The sequence below is a fragment of the Micromesistius poutassou genome (genome assembly GCF_964030765.1).
Source record: "Micromesistius poutassou genome assembly, chromosome: 22".
In the NCBI taxonomy this organism is placed as follows: Eukaryota; Metazoa; Chordata; class Actinopteri; order Gadiformes; family Gadidae; genus Micromesistius; species Micromesistius poutassou.
In genome coordinates this window covers 2767641-2794497 of record NC_140292.1, presented here as the reverse complement: position 1 = coordinate 2794497, position 26857 = coordinate 2767641, and the positions used below count along the sequence as shown (strand labels likewise).

At 44.0% G+C, this 26857-nt stretch overlaps 1 protein-coding gene and 1 non-coding gene across 5 annotated transcripts; one reads left to right on the top strand and one right to left on the bottom strand.

Annotated features, from left to right (window-relative positions):
• Positions 1-670: 670 nt before the first annotated feature.
• LOC311368013 (multiple C2 and transmembrane domain-containing protein 1-like) lies at positions 671-26403 on the bottom strand (the record flags this gene model as incomplete). Of its 4 annotated transcripts, XM_084486891.1 has the most annotated exons (22): positions 671-2247; positions 2528-2625; positions 3174-3283; positions 3643-3752; positions 4081-4128; positions 4299-4406; positions 5651-5770; positions 6953-7027; positions 7164-7265; positions 8065-8167; positions 8470-8572; positions 9257-9350; positions 10277-10463; positions 12314-12444; positions 13824-13991; positions 14758-14796; positions 16345-16468; positions 16623-16702; positions 17041-17183; positions 17525-17645; positions 18532-18659; positions 19256-19309. In XM_084486891.1, 20 exons carry the CDS (start codon positions 17640-17642, stop codon positions 2176-2178), a joined length of 2133 nt encoding a protein of 710 aa, XP_084343017.1. In that variant the 3' UTR covers positions 671-2175. The 4 variants fall into 4 exon arrangements, with proteins under 4 accessions (XP_084343017.1, XP_084343014.1, XP_084343016.1 ...); XM_084486888.1 differs by lacking the exons at positions 18532-18659; positions 19256-19309 and adding an exon at positions 25855-26403; XM_084486890.1 differs by lacking the exon at positions 18532-18659 and having other exon boundaries at positions 19256-19383.
• Positions 6752-6823, top strand: AC3HAE_038020 (transfer RNA threonine (anticodon CGU)). The gene has a single exon. It is a non-coding gene; the product is annotated as a tRNA-Thr (tRNA).
• Positions 26404-26857: the final 454 nt, after the last annotated feature.

Below are 26857 nucleotides of genomic sequence, written 5' to 3'. Positions count from 1 at the left end.
GGTGCGCACTGAGCATGTGCGCGCAGGCGGCGCTGGCGGCGCAAAGAAGCACGCAGCTCTGCTGAAGTGTGTGTGTGTGTGTGTGTGTGTGTGTGTGTGTGTGTGTGTGTGTGTGTGTGTGTGTGTGTGTGTGTGTGTGTGTGTGTGTGTGTGTGTGTGTGTGTAGGCTGTCATGTGTGTGTGCGTGTAAACCATCGCCGGCGGATTTATTTCACTATTTTCCAACCGTTTAAATAGCAGCTTCTCTCGCCCTGTAACATGAACGTGTGTCCCTAAGTAGGGTAAACGACCTGGATGTTCTCTCTGTGTGCTTGGAATGCTGTTCGATTTATCCTGTTCACACTTGGACAAATAGTGCCAGTTATTTTAGTTCTGACCTGCTTTTTGAAACCTTTTTGCTTGTGGTTCTTGGTGACTATTAGTATGATCATAATTGGTAGGTTATATTGGTAGAACTAGTTAGTTGTTTGGGGAGAAGGGAGTGACTGTGTAGATAATTACACATGCAAAATGGCTTGAATCGTAGGCCTCTATGTCCACTATAAATATATACCATGCCATGACGACTAGCCTACTATAGCCTACTGTAGCAATCTGCTAGTGGGTATGCAGCTTGATTGGCTTGAAACTACACACGAGCTGAATAAAAGGCAACAATGGAGATCTGGGTATAAATATATTTTATAGACCAATGTGCACTTGTATACAAATGGAAGTCCTATACATTACAAGAAAGTTAATCTGGTTGCATACCATTTTCGTAATAAACCAATCATATCAAATATGAAAAACAAAAATAATAATTATAATACAAACAATGAACCAAAAATAACCCAATAAACCAAATAAAGCTAAGAATCTTTTTCGAGATAAATGTTGTGACCGTTTCAATGTCGTTCATTGTAGTACTGCGGGTGAAACCGTTTGTCGTAAAAAAAACACGAGTTAACTTTCTGAATTCAACACACATGCATTCGGAGTTGAGAGACGCGCATACGCTAAACTCATTTAGCCTTCGGTAGATAAATGCACTTGGATACATAGAAGGTTCATGGACACGCACAGACCACAACCGGTTACATTTTAGAGTGCACATCATGCAAGACCCAGACCCTTTTACGCAGTAAGAAAAAAACACAGGTGTAGCTCATAACCTTAATTATGGGCCTGATCCAATTCGTTATGGCCGTACTCCAGTATAGCCGCACCTTTAGTCAGGTTAATACACACACACACACACACACCGTGGTAGTGCGGCGACAGACATAAGGAAATAAAACCGACCTAATGTTATAAATCACAGGAACAGGAAGTTACTTTACCCTGCTGTTGACGACCTGCGAATAGGGTCCATTCGCTCCACTGAAATATACGCGCCATAGGCTTACCGAGAGAGCCATACGCGAAGGAAGACTGCCGTAGGCCTACATGCGTAACATTGACACTAACAAAAGTAGATATTCAGCTAAAGTGCATAGAAATATAGTTTATAATTGCGTGAACAAAATAAACTGAATACAATAATTGAAAGGTTGTTTACTACGTGGTGTTTTATGAGCCTTTAGATTCAGAGAATATTTAGATTGAACGTGCTAAATTAAGCCACACCTTGAGGTAAAACAGGGGCCCTTTCAAGGTAAATATCAGATGAAACTACAGATGGCTTTATGACAGATCAGGCTTTTTCTTCCATAGATCAACCTTTGTTGTAAACATATTATTACACTATTGTAAACAACATTCCTTTTTACAATAATAAGTATGAAGTACCATAAGTATTCTGGCCCTTATTTCAAGTACACATTATGTATTGTGCAATGGGGTAATCATTGCATGGCATGTGTCAATCAATCTATCAATCATTCCATTTCTTCAACAAACTATGTGCTTGAAATCTAATGTAGACAGTATATTATTTGATTAATAATAACAATAATCAACAACACACATGCTTTCTGTAGGCATTCTTCTTGATATCTGACAACTATTCCACAATAATCTTCATTATATACAGTCACTCTCATGCATTAAGGACACATTTTCTTAAAGTGAGAGTGGAAAAAGTGCAATTAAAAAAACAAAAAAACAAGCAATTGCTCAAAAAAGTAAAAACAAACAAAAAATATATATATTTTGTACAGAGTTTCATACATTTCATGGCTAGTGTGGTCACAGCTAGCCTGGGTTGGTTCTTTTCCTTTTGTTCGGACTCTGTCCAGGATCTACTTTCAGCTCCCGATACTGGACCTGCACAACATACAAAGCACATAGACACAAGGGTTATATTTCACTCTCACTCTCTCTCTCTATCTCTGTCTTACTCTCTCTCATTCATATGGATATACACACACAGCATTGAACACTTAAACACACAAGAAAATCAGTTCAAAAGGAATTAACGTGACACCAAACACCATGCAAATTAGAAAGGTCCCACTCACACACACACACACACAGACAAACACACAAACACACACAAACACACACAAACAAACACACACACACACACACACAAACACAAACATACCACTTGGACATCGGACGGAACTCTGGAGAGGAAGTCCACCAGTTCGTTGTTGTCAATCAAGTACGGGTTGCGCAACTTCTTAGTGAATTTGTTCACACCTAGTGGGGGAGGGGAAGTCATAATGTCAACACATAAATCATACAATCATCCATTTCATGATGATGTCATAGCAGGTATGTCATGTCATGTCATGTCATGTCATGTGTGTTGTGATTTTGTGTTGTGTGTGTGTCATGAAGACATCGTTTCACATGTGCCGTGACAATACAATGTCATGTTGATTCCAAAAGACCAAATTGCTTGATGCCGTTCCTTGCATTTGTCTTTCCAGCAGAATCGCTAAGCCAAAGTCATGTTCTGGTGAAGCCAGGAGAGACGGCCATGATGTTTTAATCACCCATACCCTTTAATCCTTTAAGAAAGCTAGAGCCGCAGAGTCATTAGGCTTCAGCCGGATAGAGCGTTCCGGGCGCCAAACGACACGTTACCGGTTGTCATGGTTACCGGTTGTCAGGGTTACATGGTACCATCCGGATCGGGAGTACGTTTCAGGGAGGCGAGTGTTACTTCGACGGTTGTCTTCCAGATGTTAACATTGGTCCCAAGGCCTTATAAGATTCTGATTCCGATGGAGTTGAGGTCTTACCCCAGGCCAGGACAATGTACCGGAGGGGCAGGAAGTAGAGGAGGACCATCGACACGCAGAGGACGGTGACGGCCAGCCAGCTGAGGAAGGGCACTGTCCAGTTCACCGTGCTGCAGGGGGACGGGTCACAGGGTTACCGACCATGAATCTGCTAGGAGTACTCACCAAAGAATTACGCACAAAACATAATACAGATGCATAAGGACCAAACGATGAAGCATAATTCATAGTCAAGCAAAGCATGGTTCAAAGCATTCAAAAACTCTGCCAAAAGAATAATCCTGATGTGTTTTGGAGAAAGACAATAAAAGTAAGAAGAAATAGGAAATGTATTTCCCACAAACATCATGATCAATAGTAAATAGGTAATTTTTGAAATCTGAAATATACAACAACAAAAAACCGACAGGTGACTTCTGAAATCAACCTCCAAAGGGGGCAGACCACATTTGGGGTGTGCGATACCCACTTCTTTATTCTCTCTCCGTAGGACGCCACCTCGTCCAGAACCGTCTGCACGCTCAGGAAGACGTCCTGAATGGCGTAGAGCTTGTCCAGGAAGCCCTTACGCTCCGAGTCCTGAGGGCGGGGGACATGTGCGACATGATGATGATCATGACATGGTGATGTCACGTCACCTGTGTCGTGTCACGATGACGTCATAGCAGGCATGTCGTGTCATGTTATGACATGTATGTTGTGATTGCGTTGTCATTTAATTTAATTCATGGTGACATCGTTTCACGCACGCTGTGACGGTATGATGTCTAGTTGTCATGACATGATGATGTCGTTTCGCTTATGTCACTCACGACATGACAATGTCATGTCACTTATGTCGTGACATAAAGACATAAAAATGAGGTCATAATCATGATAGTCATGAGGACTTAAATCCACTGGTTACCTTCTCCTCTTCCTCCTCTTCTTCCCAGTCAAACATGGCCTCCATTGACTGCAAATAGAAAAAGTTACTTTCATTTTGATCCTCCATGCACAGACCTGACCACACAAATAGACCACATGACCACGTGCTCAGACCACATGAACACACGAATAAGCACACAAACACACACACACACACACACACACACACACACACACACACACACACACTATACTGACGGTGTCTGTCGTTTCCCTCAAGTAGAAGACGTAGTTCCACACCAACAGCAGTAACAACGACAGAGGGAGCATGTACAGCTCAAAGTTCCACACCACCAGCACAAACACCTGAATAACACAAACACACACACACACACACACACACACAGAGTCAGATACTATCACACACTCTGTACGTGTGGTCGTACAGCGATGGTTGTGCAGTGCTTTAAAAGCGTCACTTCTGGGCTGAGTTGCGGTTGCAGCTGGGCTGATGCAGGGCCGACCACGTCATCGCAATCTGCCTTTCATTTACACAACCGCAGGTCTCTGGCACGGCCCGGGTGCAGACAAACAATAGTCATGTGTTAACGACAGCCAATCAAGAGGCCGGAGGAAGTGATAACTTCTTCTTCTGTTATTGTCGTAAAAATACAGCAACGTTTCAGCTAGGGGTGTACGGTATAAACGGTATAGAAAGTACACCGGTGTGAATTTGCGCTACGGTATGGAATTTGACCATACCGTGTGACCGGTGTGACCGTAAGTAACGTAAATACAGTAACGTAACTTATTTTTCATGTGAAAAGTAAGGACATGAAAGTGTAAGGACATGGTTCCCTTTCAAAATGTCGATAGAAAGGGCTTTAAAGAGATGATCAAAACACTCAATCCCAGGTACGTGTTACCTGCCCGCACACACTTCAGCCAAATTGAGATGCCAAAACTATACAGCAAGGTCCGCGACCAAGTGGAGAAAGAAATCCATGCTATCCATACTGGAAGTATGGATAGCATTTTTTTCTATTGTAGTTTTGCTCAATAAATGTTCTTAAAATACTTCTTCTATACAAAAATAGCTGCCTAACCAGTATTTTACCCCTTCAGAAGCATTTATATCGAAATTAGAATATAAAATTAACATACAGTGATATAATACTGTACCGTCTATGCCTCAAATCATACCGTGATATAAATTTTTGTCCATACCGTACAGCCCTAGTTTCAGCTATTAACGTCTATGCATGTAGTAAAATATGTGTCTACGCATCTGCAAATCTATGTTTGTACTCATTTACAAGTCTGATTAAGCACAGATTCTGAATAGACATTTGCGATTCCTTTGAACATGCACAAATCTCAGTACACATTGAGACACAGTTACACAACTCTGCACTCCCATTTGTAAATAGTTCTGATATAATAATTGCACAATGATACCAAAATACACACACACACACACAGTCAGATATTAGGACAGTGTGTGCAACCGTGTTTGTACGACCATGTGTATGTATGTGTGTGTGTGTGTGTGTGTGTGTGTGTGTGTGTGTGTGTGTGTGTGTGTGTGTGTGTGTGTGTGTGTGCGTTACCAGGAAGGACAAGATGCTCCTCTGGGCAAACTCCCATTCGAAGCAGCTGTTAATGTAGGAGCCGATGTTGATTAGGACCATGATGCACCTCTTCACCCGGTTAAAGTTCTGCTGGAGCAGCTGAGCACACATCATCCACAAACGTGAACAGTCTTTAGTTAGCTTGTTCAACATCAAATTCACTTTCAGTGAGGGAATACTTTAAATATAGAAGTACCGCTTTTACATTTAAATTTAGTGCATTTAGCGGACGCTTTTATCCAAAGCGACTAAAAATAGGTACATTTGTCAGAAGGTGAAACAATATATTACTGTCGGTAAAGTAAGGATGTTCATAGTGAAAAGCACTAACAATCGCTAGGTTAACCCATTCCCCGTATACAACAAAGATAGCTAGGATAAGATGCTACTATAACTCAGTACGACATACAATAAGTGCATTCATTTATGCTTCGTTTCCACCAAGCGGTGTAGTTCGGTTCGATGCGGCTCGGTCCGCTTATATTGGCGTTTCCACCGCCACAAGTTGGGTAGGGTCCCAAAATAAGCGCGCTGGACCGCGCTGAGCTGCTCCTCCGCTGCTATGATGTCGCGATGCTTACGTAGCTGCCGCAGCTATCGGCATCCGGCTTAAACACCACCCTACCATAAGGGTAATGTCGGCGGTGGAAACGCGAAATAGATTTAGCGTGACCGAGCTGTCCCGCACCGAGCCGCAGTGAACCGAACCGCACCGCTCGGTGGAAACGAGGCAGGCTTTACCTCGTTGGACGGCGACGCAACGCAATGGGGTTGACGGACTCATTACGTCCTTGCGGACCCTCCTTGCGGACCCTCCTTGCGTCTACCGCAAGGGCCTGACGCGCGCCTCCCAAAAATGTTAACCTTGCGTCGAGGCGAAGCAGAAGCAAGGGCTGCGAATGGTCCGCTAACGTAAATCCGACGAAGAACCTGAAAAAAGGTTCACGACTGCATCGAAGCGTCTGCGTGGTCATTGTGTTGCGTCGACGTGGAACCATAACGAAAAGCATACAGGACGTACAACATACAATAAGTAGGAGGTGCTCCCTATAACGGGTCTAAGTGCACGTTTTTAAACACGGCGTGGTGGCCAAGTGGTAAGGCGTCTGTCTCGTAAACAGAAGATCATGGGTTCAAACCCCATTCACGCCTGTCAGGGCTAACGTGTACATTCAATGGGATGTACATTCTCTTTGCACGCGGATGCAAACAAAATTTGCCCCGTACTTTGTTATGTACAATTTATCACATGTATGTAACTTTATCACAATAGGAACATACATGTTTAGAAACTTTTGGATCCTCTTCGATATACTTATTTTCTGCAGGAACTATCGTTTTGAGGGCAGCTTTGACCTGAGGGAAGAGGAAAATAACATAATGATGAAGAATTTGAAGAAATACGGAATTACAATTCATCATAATTATCATGCTTCGGAAAGTCAGAGAAGATTGGCGCACTTAGTTAGGGCAGAAGCATTGGGAGACTCACAGTGTTGTAGATCACATCGATCTCAAGGTAAACAACGCCCTTCTTGGGTCCGGTCAGATGTTTATTCTTGAGTACATACCCCCTCTGCACGCCGTTACGGACCTGACGCACAAGCCCCGAAGAATGTAGAACACATGGTTAGCATTAGCGTGAATGCTAATTCGCGTTAGCTTGGTTAGCATGATTAGCATAATTGGTGGATTTAGTAAGAGCAGAAGCATGGGGAGACTCACAGTGTTGGAGATCACATTGGGTGAAGCAAGTGTTAGACAGTTTCTTTTCATTTGGTTTTCTTTATTTAAACATTACTTTATTGTAACTGTCCACAATTGTCATCATTTTGTTTTGTTTATTATTTCTTTTTCTTTTTTTTTCATTTTCTTTACTTGTTCGAAATACAAATATTTTCAATTCAATTATTACAATGAATAGCACAATTAGCTTTTACATTTTATTTGAAGGATAACCCCTTGAGATCGAAATCTCGTTTTCAAGGGGAGGGGGCAAGAAAAAAAAAAGATATGAGAAGACAAAATTGAAAGAACAAACAAAAAACAGTTAACATTATTACTGTTTACATATTTAATACTGGTTTTCTTTAGACTTTATCCTTGCACTGCTATACTTTAAAATGATTAATATGCTTGCATTATTCCTTTTTATTATCCATATTTAATGCTGGCTTCTAGATTTTATCCCTGCACTGCTGTACGTACTTATTTGCACTACCATCATGACACACATTCTCCAAGCGCACCTTAGCATATCTTTTATCATCCATATTATCCATGTGGATGTTTTATTTTATTTTGTTGTGTTTGACGTGTGCAAGCTGCTGTGACTTTGAATTTCCCCTGGGGATCAATAAAGTTATTCATCTATCTATCTAAAACAAACTCACATATAACAAGGGGATGGCTACTTTCCCCAGGAAGTCTGCACTCCGGTCGCGGTCCTCGTCCAGAACGGTCACCTCCAGGACCGCGTGGATGTCCTTCACGTTACTGCCGGGAAGGACAGAACAAAGGTCCTGCTTTAGAATGATATTCCCGCTACAAAATGTTTGTGATATCGATGCAAGTACCAGATGTTAAAATTGTGCAATCTGCCAGCTGTGTTATGTTATTTGGGACTAACAATAGTTGTGTGTTGTTGTGCTTTTAATACCTAGTGATCAAATAGTAAGTATATGTGGATGGTAGATTACGGGTTAAATACCGCACGGTAGTTGTATCGCTCAAATACAATTCAAACAACCAGTAACATCAAAATACTATGGTATTACAAACACCAAAAGGGGACTCACAAGGTGAAGACCTTGTTCCACTCAGGGTTGAGGTTTTTGTAAATGGTGTGCGTCTGCAGTCGGTCATTGTTCAGCTCCAACACACAGAACGGGTCACTCTTCCCTAGGGAACACCAGTTCATATTAATACTGTTAGAGTCTTCCCTAGGGAACACCAGTTCATATTTATACTGTTAGAGTCTTCCCTAGGGAACACCAGTTCATATTAATACTGTTAAAGTCTTCCCTAAGGAACACCAGTTCATATTAATACTGTTAAAGTCTTCCCTAGGGAACACCAGTTCATATTAATACTGTTAGTCTTCCCTAGGGAACACCAGTTCATATTAATACTGTTAAAGTCTCCCCTAGGGAACACCAGTTCATATTAATACTGTTAGAGTCTCCCCTAGGGAGCACCAGTTCATATTTATACTGTTAGTCTTCCCTAGGGAACACCAGTTCATATTAATACTGTTAAAGTCTCCCCTAGGGAACACCAGTTCATATTTATACTGTTAGTCTTCCCTAGGGAACACCAATTCATATTAATACTGTTAAAGTCTTCCCTAGGGAACACCAGTTCATATTTATACTGTTAGAGTCTTCCATAGGGAGCACCAGTTCATATTAATACTGTTAAAGTGTTCCCTAGGGAACACCAGTCATATTAATACTGTTTAAGTCTTCACTATAGGGAAAACCAGTTTGTGCGTGCATGTGTAGATGTGTGTATGTGTGTGTGTGTCTGTATGTGCGCACATTTGTATTTCACGATGTGTGTGTCTGTGTGTGTGTGTGTGTGTACCTGTTACATCAGCGGCCATCAGTCCTTCAGCTCGAATCACTTTAATCATCACGATCCCAACGTCCCGTAGGTTGGAGAAGGATCTCAGAAAGCCCTGAGAAACGGTTCACAACACATTTCAGCTCACTTCCTCTCTCAATTTCAGTATTTTTTCAGAGCCGACCTCTCTGATATATGTGGTTCTCCATTCAAACACAAGATCGGGTGCATGGATGAGCAGGTGGGGGGGGGGGGGGGGGGGTGAGGGCTGCTTGCTCACGAATGCCTAAAGACTGAGGACATAATGAACCCATAACCTTTGGGCTGGGTGTCCAGCACCCTTTCCACCGGGTGGTCAGGGTGTTGATAACCCACCCGCACCATGGTCACTTGGTTGAAACACTACCAACGACAACCCCTGCGGTTGATAGTGTTTCAACCAGGGCTCGAGTTGCGTCGAGTTAATTTAATTCCAAATTAAATCGATCATGTTTTATTGATGAAGGGATCCCTACGTTGTTCAGAGCATCCAATCGCTGTCTCCTTTGTCTCTCTCCTTGAAATAAGTAAAAACAGTTTTTCGCTCCGACTATGATGTTGTGTCACGTATGTCATGACATCATCACGTCACGTATGTCATGACATCATCACGTCACGTAAGTCATGACAGCATCATGTCACGTAAGCATCATGTCACGTAAGTCATGACAGCGTCATGTCACGTAAGTCATGACATCATCACGTCACGTAAGTCATGACATCATCATGTCATGTATCTCATAACATCGTCATGTCAGGTAAGTCATGACATCATCATGTCACGTATCTCATGACATCATCATGTCAGGTAAGTCATGACATCATCATGTCATGTATACCATGACATCATTGTGTCACGTATATCATGACATCATCATGTCCCGTAGGTCATGACATCATGTCAGGTATGTCACGACGTACATTAGGCATATTGTGTTCCATAAAAACCCAAGTCCTGGACCTAACGGAAGACGTGAACCTCAAAGTGTACCCGGTACGTACGTAGTGCCGGGCGATGTGGGCGCGCTCCCGGGGGTCGTCCAGCGGTGTGACGGACATCTCGGCGATGGAGACGTGCAGCGAGGCCGTGAGGGTGACCAGGAGCACCAGCGACCCGGGGACGTTCTCCAGGGACAGCTCCAGGCGGTGGGTGCGCTCCGGGGCCAGCGTGGACAGATCCAGTTGGCACCTGGAGAGACACACACACACACACACACACACACACACACACACACACACACACACACACACACACACACACACACACACACACACATCAGAGGGCTGGACCTTTGTGTTTATAATGCATTGACAGTGGTTGTGTGTGTGTGTGTGTGTGTGTGTGCTGAGAGTGATTTGTGAGTGGAGTGTTTCAAAGTATTTAAGTTTCTATCTTCCTGTTTCTCCCATTTTCTCTCTATCTACCTCACTCTCTTTACTTTTTATCTATCTTTCTCTCTCACACACACACACACAATCAATCTCTCTCTCTCACACTGTCTCTTCCTCTCTCTCATCTGTTTTGAGACAATTTATGTGATTTAGTGGGAGCACTAAATCATTTTTATAGAATGAGATAAGATTTGATATTCATTTGGTTTAAATTAGCTAAATATCCTTTTTCATGAAAATAGCTTTCCGAGATGATACAATAGAATAGACTGAAGACTGCACAACCAGGCAAAAAACTGGAACCTAAACCTTTGAGACTAAATAAATAACGACTACAAGCATAACATGCTACCCAAACCTTTTTGTGGGATTTCTGCCCTGTTCAATAAATATATATGTATGGTCATTTTCATTTCATCATCACAGTCATCGAAAGGAAGAATGGATGGGTGGTGGCTACACAAAGGTCTGTGCAGGAAATTCGTCAGTGTTGACTGTTGTGAGCAGGTTAGTAGACCGCAGTTCTGTTTATAATTCGACGTCATAACGGAGAAAGAGAACCATAGCAATGTTCTGGCGCCCACTGCTGGCTGTGCCACAAAACTACATCTGTAGTGTTAACTCGCGAAACTCAACAGCGAATCAGTGCCAGTGGTTAACAGTGTAATGAAATCACAGAAGTTATTATACGAAAATGATTACCTAGTAGGGTTTGAGGCCACAAGGCTACTTCTCTTTTAATTAATAGTGATGTTACTTTGAAACCTAATATACTTTTAAATATTTAATGATTTTCGTCAATGTCTTGTAATTATCCCGTTATAGACATTATAAATTGATAGGTAAGGCAGGGCAGGTTTATTTGTATATCCCATTTCAGCAACTACAGTGACCTGGAACTTTACGTGACTTTTACCTGACTTTTCCTCATCCTCATCCTCATCCACTTATCCAGGGTCGGGTCGCAGGGGCAGCAGCTCAAGCAGGGGGCCCCAGACTTCCCTTTCCCGGGCTACCTGACTTTTAAGAAAGCTAAATTGAGTGTGGTAAAAATAATGTTCTGCTAATGTTTCCGGGACAGCCTGTGGCTGATGGGGAACGGATATTAAATGACTAGAATTACAGAATCGGTTGCCTCCTGTTTCTTAGCAGGTTCCCCATACTTTTTCTATTACCCATCAAGATAAGAATCGATGAAGCTTCCGACACACCGGGGCCCCGGGGGTGAGGTTGGTCCCCAGCAGTGACCAGCTAGTTATTTTCTTAAATCGTTAACGCCCCAGCCCCCCCCCCCCAGCCCCCCCCCACCCCCGCTCAATTCAGGTTAGGGCAGCTAGGGTCCCATGTCAAATAGTCGTCAAAGCCGTAGATCTCTACCTCCCTGCCAGAGGCCTCAGCTGCAGCCTAGCGTGTGAATGGCCCACTTAGACTCTCTGCCTCTATTTTGCATGTGCCTGTATTTATGGATGAATCGAGCTGCCGCAAATGATGTGGGGCCCCACGGTAGCCATGTGACGCTGTGAAGGACTCGCATTTATTGACACCCCTGCGTGGCCATTCCTGTCGCCCGAGGTACCAGACAGCTTTTGCATGTAACAGCCAGGGCTGCCACACCAGATGGCCCCACACAGAGCGGAGGGAACTGACCGTCCGATGAAGTCGTCCCGCCTGCCGGTGTCCTTGTCCCAGACGGACATCTCCAGCACCCCCGCCGTCTCCTCATACAGGTGCAGGTCGAACTGCTCCCTCCACTGGGGACTCAGCGTCTTGGAAATTGTCTGCACATATGTATACAGAGCGCAGTTAATACCACCTAATGTTATTACCTCAGTAATATTGTTAGCCTCATAGCATCATTGCCTACGTCATATTTTGGCCAAATTGTGACATCTAACCTAACTCTACTCTCCTCTCCTAACACTGCTGATTCACTTTTCCTCATCGGCTGTATCCTAAGCCAATCTGAGCTTTTTACATTCCATAATCACTATCTGCCAAAGTCATCTATTTGACTTAGGTATTTTTGACACTAAATACAGGGTGACCCTTAAATGATGACTAAGGCAATCAAGCTATGAGGCATAATATGAACGATATATTGAAACATACCTTAAGGACATATATCTGAATGCACTGATCAGCTTTGGATAAAAGTGTCTGGTAAAGCACCCGTAGTATGGGTCACAGCAATCAGGGTGCAATGCCAACCTCTGCCACAAGGAGGCCTTTGTACACATTTCTGTGTGGAGTTAGCTGGTTTTCCTGTACACATGGGTATCCCCAACACAGCAAATCCTGAGCGATCACACTCATGACCAAGCATGGGAGTTGGTTCCCTGGCAGCCAAACGCTCCTCGCAGGGTTAAATGCAGAGACTGGAAATTCCCCCATGGGGATGAATGCAAGTTATATCTCACTACTGCATTCTATCTTACATCTGTGGGCACAAAGTGCTGCGACGGTCTTGCATTAATCAAACCGTTCACAACCACATTTCTTCGAGTCATAGTTTCATCTCCGTCTTCACACACAGCGGCCCGTGGAGAGGCTCTTTATGCGGTCGCACGTCCTCCTCTGGGAAACCTCCGTACTTAGCCAGACACCGCTGAGAATCCAAACTAGCAACCCTCCGAGGACCTGCTCTACCTGCAAAACTGGTGGCACACACCACACACACATACATAGCACACGCATACTCCCGACAACAAAGTGTGGCCAGGATGTTTCTAGTTGTTGGCTGGTGTGTTTTGAATCCAAGCCGGAAGGTTGTGGGTTCAATCCCCGATATCTGAGCAAGATGCCCCGCCGACCTGCTCCTTAAAGGTCCCATGACATGCCACCAGGTGTGGTGTGATTAGCCATTACAAGCCGTTTAAAAAAATCTGTCTCTTATGACATCACAGGTGGGCGTGTCCACCTAGATGTGCGACGGATAGATGAGCAATGTTTGCTACAGGCCACTGGGTAGGCTGGTCCATCCAGCACACATCTAGGTGGACACGCCCACCTGTGATGTCATAAGAGACGTCTTATAACGGCTAATCACACTCACACCTGGTGGCATGTCATGGGACCTTTAACAACGTGCATCTGAATTCACGCTGCCTGATGCCTAGATGGTGAACGGTGGTGGTAAAGAGCCCCGGGGGCAAGGCACCTTGCTGCGGTACTTCTGGGAGCCCAGGCGGAACTTGACGTAGGGGTCGCTCAGGCCGTTGGAGTCCATGGGGACGAGGTCGCGACCCTCGATCAGAGCAATGCTGACGATGCCCCGCCACAGCTGGGCCTTCCGGTGGACCTCCGAGAGACGCGTGGACTGCTGCTGCTGTGACACACACACATACACACACATAAATACATACACGCATAGACACAAGTACACACACACGCACACACACACACACACACACACAGACATAAACACGCACACACACACAGACACGCACATACGGACAGACACAGACACACACAGACACACACACACACACACACGATTTAAGTGCCTATGACCTTTTAACAATGGGAAAATGACAGTGGTTTAATACAGCAAACAACAAATACATTGATCTAAACAGAAAGAAGAAGACATATTTAAAGCCACAGGATAAGGTATCTTCTGGTGGTTGGGGGAACAGACAGGGCTGATGGGGTAAAGGGTGGATACAGGGTGCATGCACACAGGGATGCTCTCCTATCCATATCGACGATAAACAGCAGAGGATTTGCATGTGTGGAGACTGACACCATGTATCAAAGCCATCACTAATTCATGATCCGTCCCGTCTCACTCTGCGTGCACATCCACCGGAATCACTCACACGATCACAGACCACAGATCACAGGAACACACGGCACGTCATGTGACGAACACAAGGGGAGAGAATGGGAACGAGTGGTAGACGACAAGTGGTAGACGACAAACACAACAAAATACGGAAAAATGGCCAACACAAGAAGCCACAACGCAGCACAGCGGTAAACAAGACAGAAAAAAATATTGAATCAAAAAGGGGGCCGTCAAGGGAGGGGAGGGACAAGTTTGTGTTTTAATATTAATATTATGGGGTTCCAATTAAAAATGAGTTATTTACCTTCGTGGACCGTTTCCAAGACCTTCTGAGCAGCACGGTCTGGATATAAATAAATAGAATATTATATTGGAGGAATTCAACTGAACTGACTGAACTGACTGAATTGACTGAATTGACGGCTGAGCTTCCCTTCCAATTAAAAGCGTAAAAATTCATGCTGCAGGACAGCATATTAACTCTGAATGAATTTTTTATAAGTTCATTTGTGAATTATTTATTCACCGGAATTGACCCCTTAAATGTTCTTTCTCTGGGCGGCTCAGTGTCTCGACCTGCTAGTGAGCTAACCATGTAGTCAATACTCTGTAGTGACGCAAGTCCCCACCAGTACTCCTATGCTACATCTTCCCATCTGTTCTCCAAACCCACTGCCCTATCCCAAAAGGCACACCAAATATATATATTTAAAAAATATATATAATATAATAAAATATATTATTTCTCTATCTATCTTTGTCTGAGTAAACTTCCCATCACAATAATATCTATTTGTAACCAAATATTGAGGTATTGATAATTGTTTTATAATCAAGTTACCACAGACAACGATACTACTCCCTTCCCCACTTTCACCCTCCTATTGCTTTCCTGTGGCTCCAGGATACAGAACGGAAAGACTGGCACTCAAACAAAACCCTTCAGACATATAATGGAGCCTCCATTATGGAAAGTGTCCATAGGGGATACTTGTTGTGCTTAATAAGTACTTCATCGAGTTAAGTACCTGAAGTCACAGTCTTAATGGGAAAGGTTTGAAGACACCAACAAGGAAAGCTTTCCAATAAAACTGATTGTATTATGTCTGCGCAACACGGATACCAAGATAATTATGTATACCATAATACAACATTAAATATAAAAGGTCTATAGAAAGGATACAGGAACAGGGTCACAAGGACTAAGGGAGTGCTAACCCAATGCTAACGCTAACGCTAATGCTAAAGTTAACGCTAATGCTAATGCTAAAGCTAACAACAACTCACTTTGTTTAAATACAGCTTCCATCGATAGCTTGGAAGATCCTTGGGCTGCTTTGGGGTGTAGGCATGGTCATGTCACAACCTCTAAACAATCTAATAATCAACCTACACTTCACACTGTTATGCTGTGGGGACGCATTTGTTTAGTTGGGTCTGTAAACAAGTTAGCAATGCAAAGGAGACTGGAGAAAGAAATATTTTGTTATTATTGTTATTGATATGCTCCTGGTTCTCCTGTGTTCCCACGCAAATAAAGCACTGTAATGTAGTTGTATTGAAAGAGGGGGGGAACATGGTTCAACAGGGGCCCGATAGCCAGGGGCCAGTAGAAAGTCACGTTGAACAGTAAAACGTACAACTCAAATGTGATAAAAAAAAGAAAATTGCATTATAAAATGATAATAAACGCTTATAAATACAACGTTGTCTTGGCCTCTGGACAGTTAGTTTTCCTTACATAAATCAAGGAAGAAGAAATTCAGTAAAAGAACAGTGATAGAGAGAGAGAGAGAGAGAGAGAGAGAGAGAGAGAGAGAGAGAGAGAGAGAGAGAGAGAGAGAGAGAGAGAGAGAGAGAGAGACATACAGAGAGAGAGGGGTCTCTTTACCTTGGAGTCTTTTGGCTCTTCCGCAGGGCTGTCTTTAGGACCCAAGGTGACGGACAACTCCAGTGAACCCAGGTCCTGGTCAGGGTAGTGGGAGTCCTTCAGCTCCAGGGTCACCACTACTGTTCTGTCACCACAACACAGGCCACAACACAGATATAAAGATAACAACATAAGATAACAATCTCGGGGTCATGATATGAGTGATTAAACCCCACGTTGAGAATCCTCAGGGATGACCCTTGACCCTACTAGTCCTAGAGGAGGAAGCCAGAAGGTACCTCTGCTGCTCCAGAGAGTCCAGAGGGAGATACGCAGAGCCCATGAAGTCATCTTGGAGGCCAAAGTCATAGTCGAACACCTGCAACAAAATAAAGATATCATAGTCGAACCCCTTTAACACAATGAAAACATCATACTCAAACACCTTTAACACATTAAAACATTGTAATAATCTCCTTTAACATAATAAAGACATCATAGTTTAACACCTTTAACACAGCAAAAGATCATAGTCGAACACCTTCAACAAAGTCATAGTTGTTGTGTTGACACAACAACCGCAAAAAAACTAAATGTTACACACATTACACAAAAGGAGGGGGAAATAACAGGTGTGCAGCAGTTTGGTCTGAGTCTGTGGAAGACACACGGTCGTGTGTTGTGTTGTGTCGGGAAGGTACACTCTGTGGGTGTTACCTTGATATACAAAGGCTCGCTCAGACTGTCCAGTATCAGAGTGGTCCTCTCGTCCCACACGGGGTTCAGGTTCTTGTTGATGATTTTGCTCCTGAACACCTCCTTACCGCTCAGCTTAAACTTGACGTAGGGGTCGCTTGTCCCTACGGAAGGAACCATGCATCCTTTAGAACAAAATTATAAAGAAGGAATAACAATAATCCCACCCCTTCATTCGGGGCCGAATGAAATGATCGGACAGGCTCATACAGTCCGGCGACACAAGTACCAGATCTTCTGTCAAGATGCAAAGATAATTTTCAACAAATATGTATACAAACGCTGCTGAGATGAATCCCTACCCTAGCTTTCACTTCCTCTAGCCCAGACAAGTAAGATTGTGATTGCATCTTAGCGTGCGAGGCACGTAGCGACCAACACAGTCGGAGCTTGGCCGAACAATTGGCCGACCAGTGACATCACCCTTTGGTTTGGGGGCCCTCACCTCCTCTGTCTCTCGCTGCCAGGTTGTGTCCTCTCCTCAGCTCAACGTCCAGCATATGCATCCCCAGGCTGGGAGCCTCCTGGTCGGGGTTAGCCGCTAATGGACCAGATGCACCCATGGCCTGCAGTTAATTAAAAGGGAAGATACAAGCATTAGGCAACACTCACACACGCACGCATGCACACAGTATACCATAATGAAACAGTTCACACTGAGAGAAAAGCCCACGTCGGATGTTGTTACGTTCCTTTGTGTTTGTGGGGTTTTGTTTTCTCCCTTGATTCAATTTTCTCCTCTCCCAGTCTTGCTTTTTGGAACTACTACTATAAATATGATATATAAATATGTTCTGGAGTTCCCGCTGCTTTGGTTTGTGGATTTCATTTGGTGTCCCGTTTTCGCTCTCCAGTCAGCTCCAAAGGACCCCCTGTTCCAGCTTGAATTCAATTCTAACCCAACACTAGGTGATTTATAGAAATGTGTTTTGGGCTGAAAGTTCTAGGATTGAGGGGGGGGGGGGGTGCTATCCTCTAAGTTATGACCTATGCCAACTTTATGAAAGAAAAGCTTTTTGTTTTTAAGATTTATTTTTGCAGTTTTTTTTTATTATAGTGAGTTAGACAGGAAGGTATGGGACAGAGGGGGGAAGTCATGCAGCAAAAGACCACGGCAGGAATCAAACCCGGGTCACTGCAGTATGGACTGGGTCCTTAATGGTGCGCTCTCTACCTGGTGAGCCACCCGGAAAGCCTTTTTAAGCTTGTGCCGTCGTAGTGTTAAAGCATCATAACAAGAGATGTTTTATGTGGATGTGCGCCACACACCGTTGCATTTACGTAGTAGTATGGCTACGTTGTGTGAGTTTTGTCACGGCACGCCTCTTGGCCACAACAAATATAGAGACACATGGATGTGTGGAGCCCTGTAAGGGTTCAGAGAAGCCTAACCCTCTTTCAGATGCTGACATCAACCGCTGCCCAGACGGAGCTCCGCACAAACACACACACCGTGACTGTGGCGTTGTGTCCAAGAAGCCTAACCCTCTCTCAGACACCGCTGTCAACAGCGACCGCTGGCCTGGTGGTGCTCCACACAGCCACACACTGTAGCGTTATAGTACAAGTGTCCGAGGAGCCTGCATGGAGCCCGAGGAGAAAGAAGTGTGAACATGTATTTATGTTTTGTTTTCTGCATGCATTTCCTGTCCTGACAGCTGAGCTGACTTGCACCGGATGCAACACCATAAAGGTGCCAACAGGGCACCTTTATGAGTGGCTTGCCATTTTCTCTTGTTCTTTTTAGCTTTTCTTTTTAGCTCACCTATTGTTTTACTTGTTGAGCAATGAAAAGGATCATTTGTTTAAAAGTCATGTTTATTATTGTTGTTTGTTATTTTACCCTCCCTATCCCAAAGACTAGGGCGTCGTAGTAGTTGTACTTGTTATCCATGTAATAATTACTGTACATTGCATTGTGGAAGGCAACATAGTATTCGGCATACGTTTAAAATCTAAAACATACACCTCTGTCAATCCTGCCAATCCACATGATAGCAGACAGTTATCTGCTGTCATGTGGATTGGTTAGATACTGGAAAAAATACTAGTCAAGTATTCATCTGTCAAACGATCAATCAATTCAGATTCTTCTCTGAACAACTCTGGCATCACAAATACAATACAGTATTGGGCCAAGCCACATCTGAATCAACATAGTAGAAGTCTGCCTTACCTTCCGAATGCCAAACATTTAGCCAACTCTATCACAGAAGAGGTCCGAGTTCAAGTCCCGGTACTGTTTGCAGTATATTACCCTACTGCGCTGAAGAGCTCTGCTTCTCGTCATGGGCTCAAACCACTTCTGGTTCCCAGCTTTGAACACCACTTTCTAAATCAACGGCATTAACCATCCCCCGGGACACCACTGACAGGAAGTTACATAGAGCAGTTTCCCCCCCTCACTGAAAAGTATTTCTGCAAGCTGCGAGAAGTTGCACCTCAGGTCTCTGCAACATGGGTCTCGCAATATGCAGTAATATCCAATATCGCATTATAGGAAAACACCGCTGTTGTGAACACGTTTGGACGCAATATAAAAATAGCTGAAAATATTTCATAAACGCATTAAGAAAATGAGATATCGTGACAACCCTACTCTGTACTTTCCACCGTACAATATACTGTTCCTCCTTTGCTCTGTGGCAGGAACAGACACACACACACGCTCTTCTACGGTCAACAATGCATGCTTTACTTTTAATTATTAAGGCCTTTAACTTCATGTTATCGATTATAAACCTTGTTAGATCAATTTCTTTTAATGTTGTTCTGTATAAGATATGAAGGTGAGGTTGTGTTTATAGTCATACATTCGTATGATTGTAAGCATCACAGGTCACAGTAGAAATATCACACAATTGCCCTTCACCATAAGCCAGTGAAAACTCTGGACAAAACACACACACACAATCAAAATGAATGATTTAGTGCAGTAATATTCTGTTGCCACCAGTAATACGAAAACATTCCAACAATAATTCAGGGTTTACGACGTATGTATTTATAATGGTACGCAATATTCCTCTACCCAAGTGCATCCCCCTGAGTCCCTAACCGACATTAGACATAAAGCATTCAGACAAGACCTGCTAAAAAATCAATAGCCGGTCAAAACAGCTCGAAGCAATATCAGCCACTCAGCCTCAGTGTCAAGAACAATGTGTGGATACTTTCAACTCGCATTTCCCTACAGATGCTCAGACAATCCTCTGCATCTTTGTAACATGAGTGTCTGTTTTTATTAAAAGGTGTGGCCTTGAAGGGCACACCTGCACGTCATATTTCCTCACTAGTTCCACTCGTCAAAGGACCTCACAGATGACACAGGGCTTAAGTACGGATATAAAACAGGATGTTTGTTTTAAAGAGGTCTTTTCAGAGATCAGTTATTATTAGTTATTTTGTTAACAGAACCTATTGTCGTATTATCTGCTATCTGTTGTTTCAGCATTTGCTAGCTTTGTTTGTTGACTTGTATGAAGTTTGCGCTAGCTCTGCATAACTCCATCATTTGACTAAACAGGTTCCCTCAACCTGCACTAGGTAACTTTTTCGGCATTTTTAGCCATCACTTTGGTTTAAAATGATTGTATGCGTTTATTACAGGCCGGCGTCAGAAACAGATTTCATCAACAGAAGTCCTTTTTTTTTGCCAAATCATTTGATGTATTGATTTCTGTCAGGATGAAAATAGAATGTCCACAAATGTGACAAAAAATGAGATGAAAAAATAAATGTCCTACCCTAGCTTTAAAGGGGTTTCTAAAATAGAGACATGATAAACCTAAATGAACGAAAATCATTAATCGTCCCAGTGTCTATGCAGCTCGGCTGGCTTAATTGCCAATGTTAAATAATGCGATTTAAAAATAGCATCCATAGGTTGAGTCATAATCTTGAAGCTGCTTAAGGCCCTACTGCAGACTTACAGAGGCGCTAAATCAGGAAGCAAAGGTTGAGGCTGAGACCATCAGTGGATCAGGTCCAATCCAATCAGCCATAGTGATAGCTAGTGTAAGTGTATCTATAGCATGTTGGGGTTGTGTTTACATGCATTTTGAGATCTCACCTCCCTGTCACTCCTTCATTTGTATGCTTTTAAAGGTTTTAAGAGATCAATACAGTGTCTTTCAGTCTGCTGACAGTAACTTGGCAACAGTGTCTCAGTTGATTGTCACCGCAGGGATTGTTGCCAGGTCTGACAGCAACCCCTAACATCAGCATGGTATACAGGGTTGTCTAATAGTTTGTGTCAGCCTAAATTTTAAGTAACAAAGACTTTGACTCATGTTAAACTACTGCATGGTTAAGGTTAGGATAATGTAAATCAAGTTATCAATGTTTAAGGTTTAAGGTTTAAGGTTTCAGACATGAACCTGTCAACTCTAGTATTTTAAGGTTAATGTCAAACATAGACTAAGGCGCACTCGTATAACATTAGGATGGCTGTAGCCGGTTAAAGTACCTTAAATAAGCTTTTTCCCACTTTCGCATTGTTGACGCTGATAAGGTAAGCTAAGCTAAACTAAAATAGGCATATAGGCAAAACAGGCAATAGGCAAATAGGCAAAACAATAAGTATGCCTTAAACACAGGCTCAAAGTGATGGTTATTTAGGTTAGTTAGACGATGCTTCATCATGACACAATTCAAACTCAAGGGAACATTAGATCATCATGGATTTGTTAAATATCACACCTCAAAGTACAGAGGGAACAGAGAGGTAACACAGATAAACTAGCCAGTATCTATTTCCATCTGGAAAAAGTTATACCTATCAGACAATGTACACACACCAACACACCAACAACACATTAACCTTCTATATTTTCCAACATATTCTATTGCAAACATGTCTGGACTTCTACGTAGTTTGGATGGTAATGTTAGCTCTAGAACAAAAAGCTTTGCTACAGAAAGTCTGGAGGCAAGATCTCAATAAAAAACAGAGAGAGAGAGAGAGAGAGAGAACTCACACATAGTGGACGACCACACATGGAAACCAGGAAGAAGAACTCTGAATAATCCCTGAAACGTCTGCAGAGACTCAGCGACTACGGTCAGGTGTTACAGCCACGACACGACACGGTATACTATTTATACATGGGAGGACTTAGGCATACAACCCTAGGAAGGGGGAGAGTCAAGTTCAGCAGAGGAGAGGAGAGTTCAGCAGAGGAGAGGAGAGTCTTGGTGAGAGGATGGGTGGTAAAGGGAGGTTGGGGCATGGATATTACTAGGACTGGGAAATGAACAGCTGTTGAAAGAGAGGTAAATAGAAGACCGAAACCTCACCACGTATCCGTCAGCCCTTGTGCCTTGTGTTTCTCTCCTTTTATATCTGCTGTTTTGATCAGTACTGCCTGGACCCAACAACAACCCCTCCCCAATTCAGACATTACACCACCACAGCCTCATCTGAAAGTCTCCTTCCTACTGCTCCTCAGGTTAGAGGGAGAGAGGAAAGAAAGAGAGACAGGTTCAATAGGGAGGCAGGAGAGGAGAGAGGCAGGTGGGAAGTGACAGGTGAGAAGAGGTAAGATGAAGATACAGGTTAGGACAGACAGGTAAAGAGAGTAACAGGATAGGAGAGACAAGTACAAGGTTAGACAGGTGAGGAGAGAGACAGGTGAAGCAAGAGACAGGAAAGAGAGGTGCAGAGAGATACAGGAAAAGAGAGACTGGTACAATAAAGAGACAGGTAAAGAGAGAGGTGAAGAGAGAGGCAGGTAAGAGGTACAGCATGAAGGCCTGGGGTCTGAGGGTGCATTTCTATAAACACTGGGCTGTCAGCGAGAGAGGTCATGCGGATGCTGGAGCCAATAACAACACATAGCTCTCACCAGGATATCGATGGAACAAATATACATACGTTATAAATCACACATACACACACACACACACACACACACACAGCTTTTCAAGGCTGTTTGACGTTATTTTTCAATCAATAAAGTTATATAGCTGGCTAACGGCAGTAAGGGGCTAAGGGTCGCCAACTTAAAGGGCTTCAGCCTCCTTTAAGTTAATCATCACCAGGGTACATCTTAAGATAAGGGTCCGATGTAGCGTGTGTTCAAAGGCTCAGGTGTCATGTTAATGTCTTGTTTACATGACACCAGGTGGTAAAACAGGGCTCTTTTTGAGAGGGGGGGAGGTATATGTTTGGTGTTTGGTTATGATTGGTGTTCAGTATCAGGGAGGATGTGTGGGATTGTTATCTACTACATAAATGGGGGAACAGCTCTGGTTACCGGGCAACAGCTTTGCATTCTCATTCATGGCCCATATTAAAATACCTTGTAAATACCTCCCCCCCCCCCACACACACACACACAGAAACACACACACATGCAATCACACACACACACACACACACACACACACACACACACACACACACACACACACATGCAATCACACACACACACACACACACACACACACACAGGCCTTCTCAGACCCAGTGAATCCTGACACGCATTCCACCTGTTTTCCAGAGAATCCCATTGAATACTGTACATTCACCAAGACATGCCTTCACTTGTTTATGACACAAAACTGTTCCTCCAGGCAGGGCAGAAAAGCAGACCTAAATGGTGGGAGGGAACGTATTAAAAAGGCCCCTCCGCTCCGCCCATTCAGAAGGACTGGAGGTGAATAGCGGTGGCAACATGACACCGTGGAGGTTCAACACATCTATGTCCCCTGTGCCTAAAAGCCTCCATAATTACTCCCAGAAGAGCAGCAGTAGACCGTCCTGCTTGTCGGCCATTTGCATACCCAAAACGAGTCAGTGGAGCATTGGAGAAGTGGCTTTCTACGCTTGTCGGTTTTACTGCATGATTTTGGATCTTTTGCTCATTTTTTCTCTAAGGTCCAGTGAGGGAGGGCATGACTCGAGATGAGGTTGCATCACGGTGTGCAGTTGCAACAGCCTTTTTTAAAACGTTTCTCAACACACACTTCTCACATCCGTAGTGGTGAACCACGTTCATGGATCTGCAATTAGCCCCATCTGTTAAGTGTGCTGATCGTTCACCTCGATGTGTTGATGTGTTGATGTGTTGATGTGTTGCTGTGTTGATGTGTTGATCGTTCACCTTGATAGATGTCTGCGCTGCAGCAAGCTGATGTTTTCTTGTAGTGCTGTGCGTGAATGTGTGTTGCTTTTGATAACCTGACTGTGTGCAGTTGTTACGCAACCGTTTAGTTTTTTGGATACAAACTTTTTCTCCTGAAGAGGGAGAGCCTACTTTTAGGCCCCGTCCACACAGAAACGTTTTTTTGTGTAAAAATGCATAAGTCTTGTGTGTTTGGGCCGACCGTCCAGACGGACCTGGCGTTTACGGTGCCTGCAAATGCACTTTTTTTAAACCAGGTCCCAGGGTGAAAAAGAGAAAAAAGGCCCCCTGCGTTTTCGTGTTAGCATTCGTGTGGTCGCCAGATATGCAAACGATGACGTCATCGCCCCCCTACCAGTTATGATTTCCGTCCAATTTGTTTTGTTTGATTTGATTTGTATTATTTTTGGGGGGATTTTTGAGGGATTTTGATGTCCGTCCGCGCGAGGTTAGTTAAACCCGGACTGGGCCGGACAGTTAAACCCCAAAGTGCATGGTCCATTTCAAACACATCGCTTATTATAACACAGCTACAGTACTCAAAAATGGGTAGGAGCCATGAGGATAACACAACCCCATCCTTCCTAGAACTCTCAGTCCAAAACTCGTTTTTTGGATTAAATTAAAACACGTTCTCTCTCGACATTTGACGGTTCTGGGCTACTGTAGAAACATGGTGGTGCAACATGGCGGCCTCCATGGAAGAGGACCCGCTCCCTATGTAGTAAAGAGCTCATTCCAAGGTAATGACAACATAACGATTCTTATTTTCATGGGATTATACACCAATCAAAACATAGGCCTACTAATGAATATTATATTTCATTTATGAAAATAAATGATGTACTATGTACCACCTCCTTTCTTCTACATACTGCACCTTTAAATGGACAACCAAGCTCATGTTAGCTTACCAGATCAATCAACTTCAGTTTCAATGAATAATGCACATGTTCGCAGGATATGGTTGGTGCATAAATTAGTATAAATTGACTGAAAGATGAACTTGAAAATAAAGACCACCACCCCGATACCCGCCTTACCTATCCCTTTATCTCCTCCTCTCCCTCTCCCTCTCTCCCTGTGTGTTTCTCCCTCAGTGTGAGTCACGTTCGGGAATGGGTGGAGATCAGAAAACGTTGGTTTGACTTCCGAGGAATCGGCGGTGTGTTTGAGTACCACTTTGGTTCAACAGATACGCGTGTCGAAATGTTATTCTGCGAAGGCAGCAGATCATGTGTGTACTCGATCACCGAATTCAGAAAACCGGTTCCACTACCCAGGACCCTGCTTATGCTTTTTTGGACAAACTATTCTCAACAAATATTTGTTCATTCGCAATGAAATGCTCGAACATCCTGACGATGACGAAGTATGTGTGTATGCCGAGACGCTGTCAAAACCAAGTCAGCGAGAGAGTGTGTGCGACCCTCTATCTTATTTTTCTGCTGGTCAGCACTTCGCTTGGCTACACGCCTGTTGGATGCGTGCGCGCCCTGCTCATAATAGTTGCACATTCACACCGAAAAAAACAGGACGAAAAAGTAAAAATGATCCATGGCTGTTTTCTATGCGCGTACACAGAAAACGTGGTCAATGCGCTTTGATGTTTTGTTCCCAGGGCTCGTTCTCATTCTCGCTCACTCACCCGCGCCTTTCGCGTTGACAGCGCTTCACCTCCGCTGCTGACCGACGCCTCTATCAGCTTCTCCAGACACGCCGAGCCCAGAGAGGAGCTCTTGTGATGGGAAGGCTCGCACGGCCGACCCCTGCCGGGCTTCCATGGGCTGTGGGAGCCGCCGCCTCCGGAGGATTCGTGCGCGGCCGCCTGCAACCTCTCCTCGGTAGCGCGGAGTTGGCCGGAGTTGAGCTCGATTTTGCCGCAGAGCCGCGGGTCTCTCGCGTCCCCGTCCGTCGGGGAGAACACGAGGTCCGGCTGGGAGCAGGACATGCCTCGGTCCAGATCATTGTGGTCCCCACTTTTCTTCTTTCTGAATGCCCACATCGCTCGTTCCCTCTTGGAGCCGGGGTCCTTGGTTCCCAGTTTAGGGCTGAGAAGAAGGGGCTTGGCTTTCAGCTGTAACTGTTTCCATATTGTGTTTTGGTGGGACAACCTCTCGTTGACGCGATTCTCCTCTGGTCTCTCCAAGTCGCTCCGCGCGTCGTGCAGCAGCCGAGGCTGATCGAGCGAGTCCATGCTGCCACACGCGTGGGGGGAGGGATGTCGGATCCAGAATAGGCTTTATTATCACACGGTTCAGTTACATGACTATTTTGCAACCGGAAAACAAACATTCGTCCCACAAGCAACGTTGGACACACGCACGCTCACACCCACACACGCGCCCACACACACAAACCATAAGCACGCGCGCGCTCACACACACAAACATACACACCCACCCATACCTAGGATACTGTAGGAGATGAACCGTGGGAGTAAAACAGATAGACTGGAGAGGATGAAATACGCGTGTTGATCTCGTCTTGAACCGCTTGTTATCATGTCTCGTGTCTCACATTCAAATAACAGGCACTCACTGACACGAATAACATGTCACTGGACCCAGGGCCAACGGAGCGATGATGCTTTTATTTGTATTCCCTTTTAATTACCACACGTATTTATAATATCAAACGTACACTGGTTA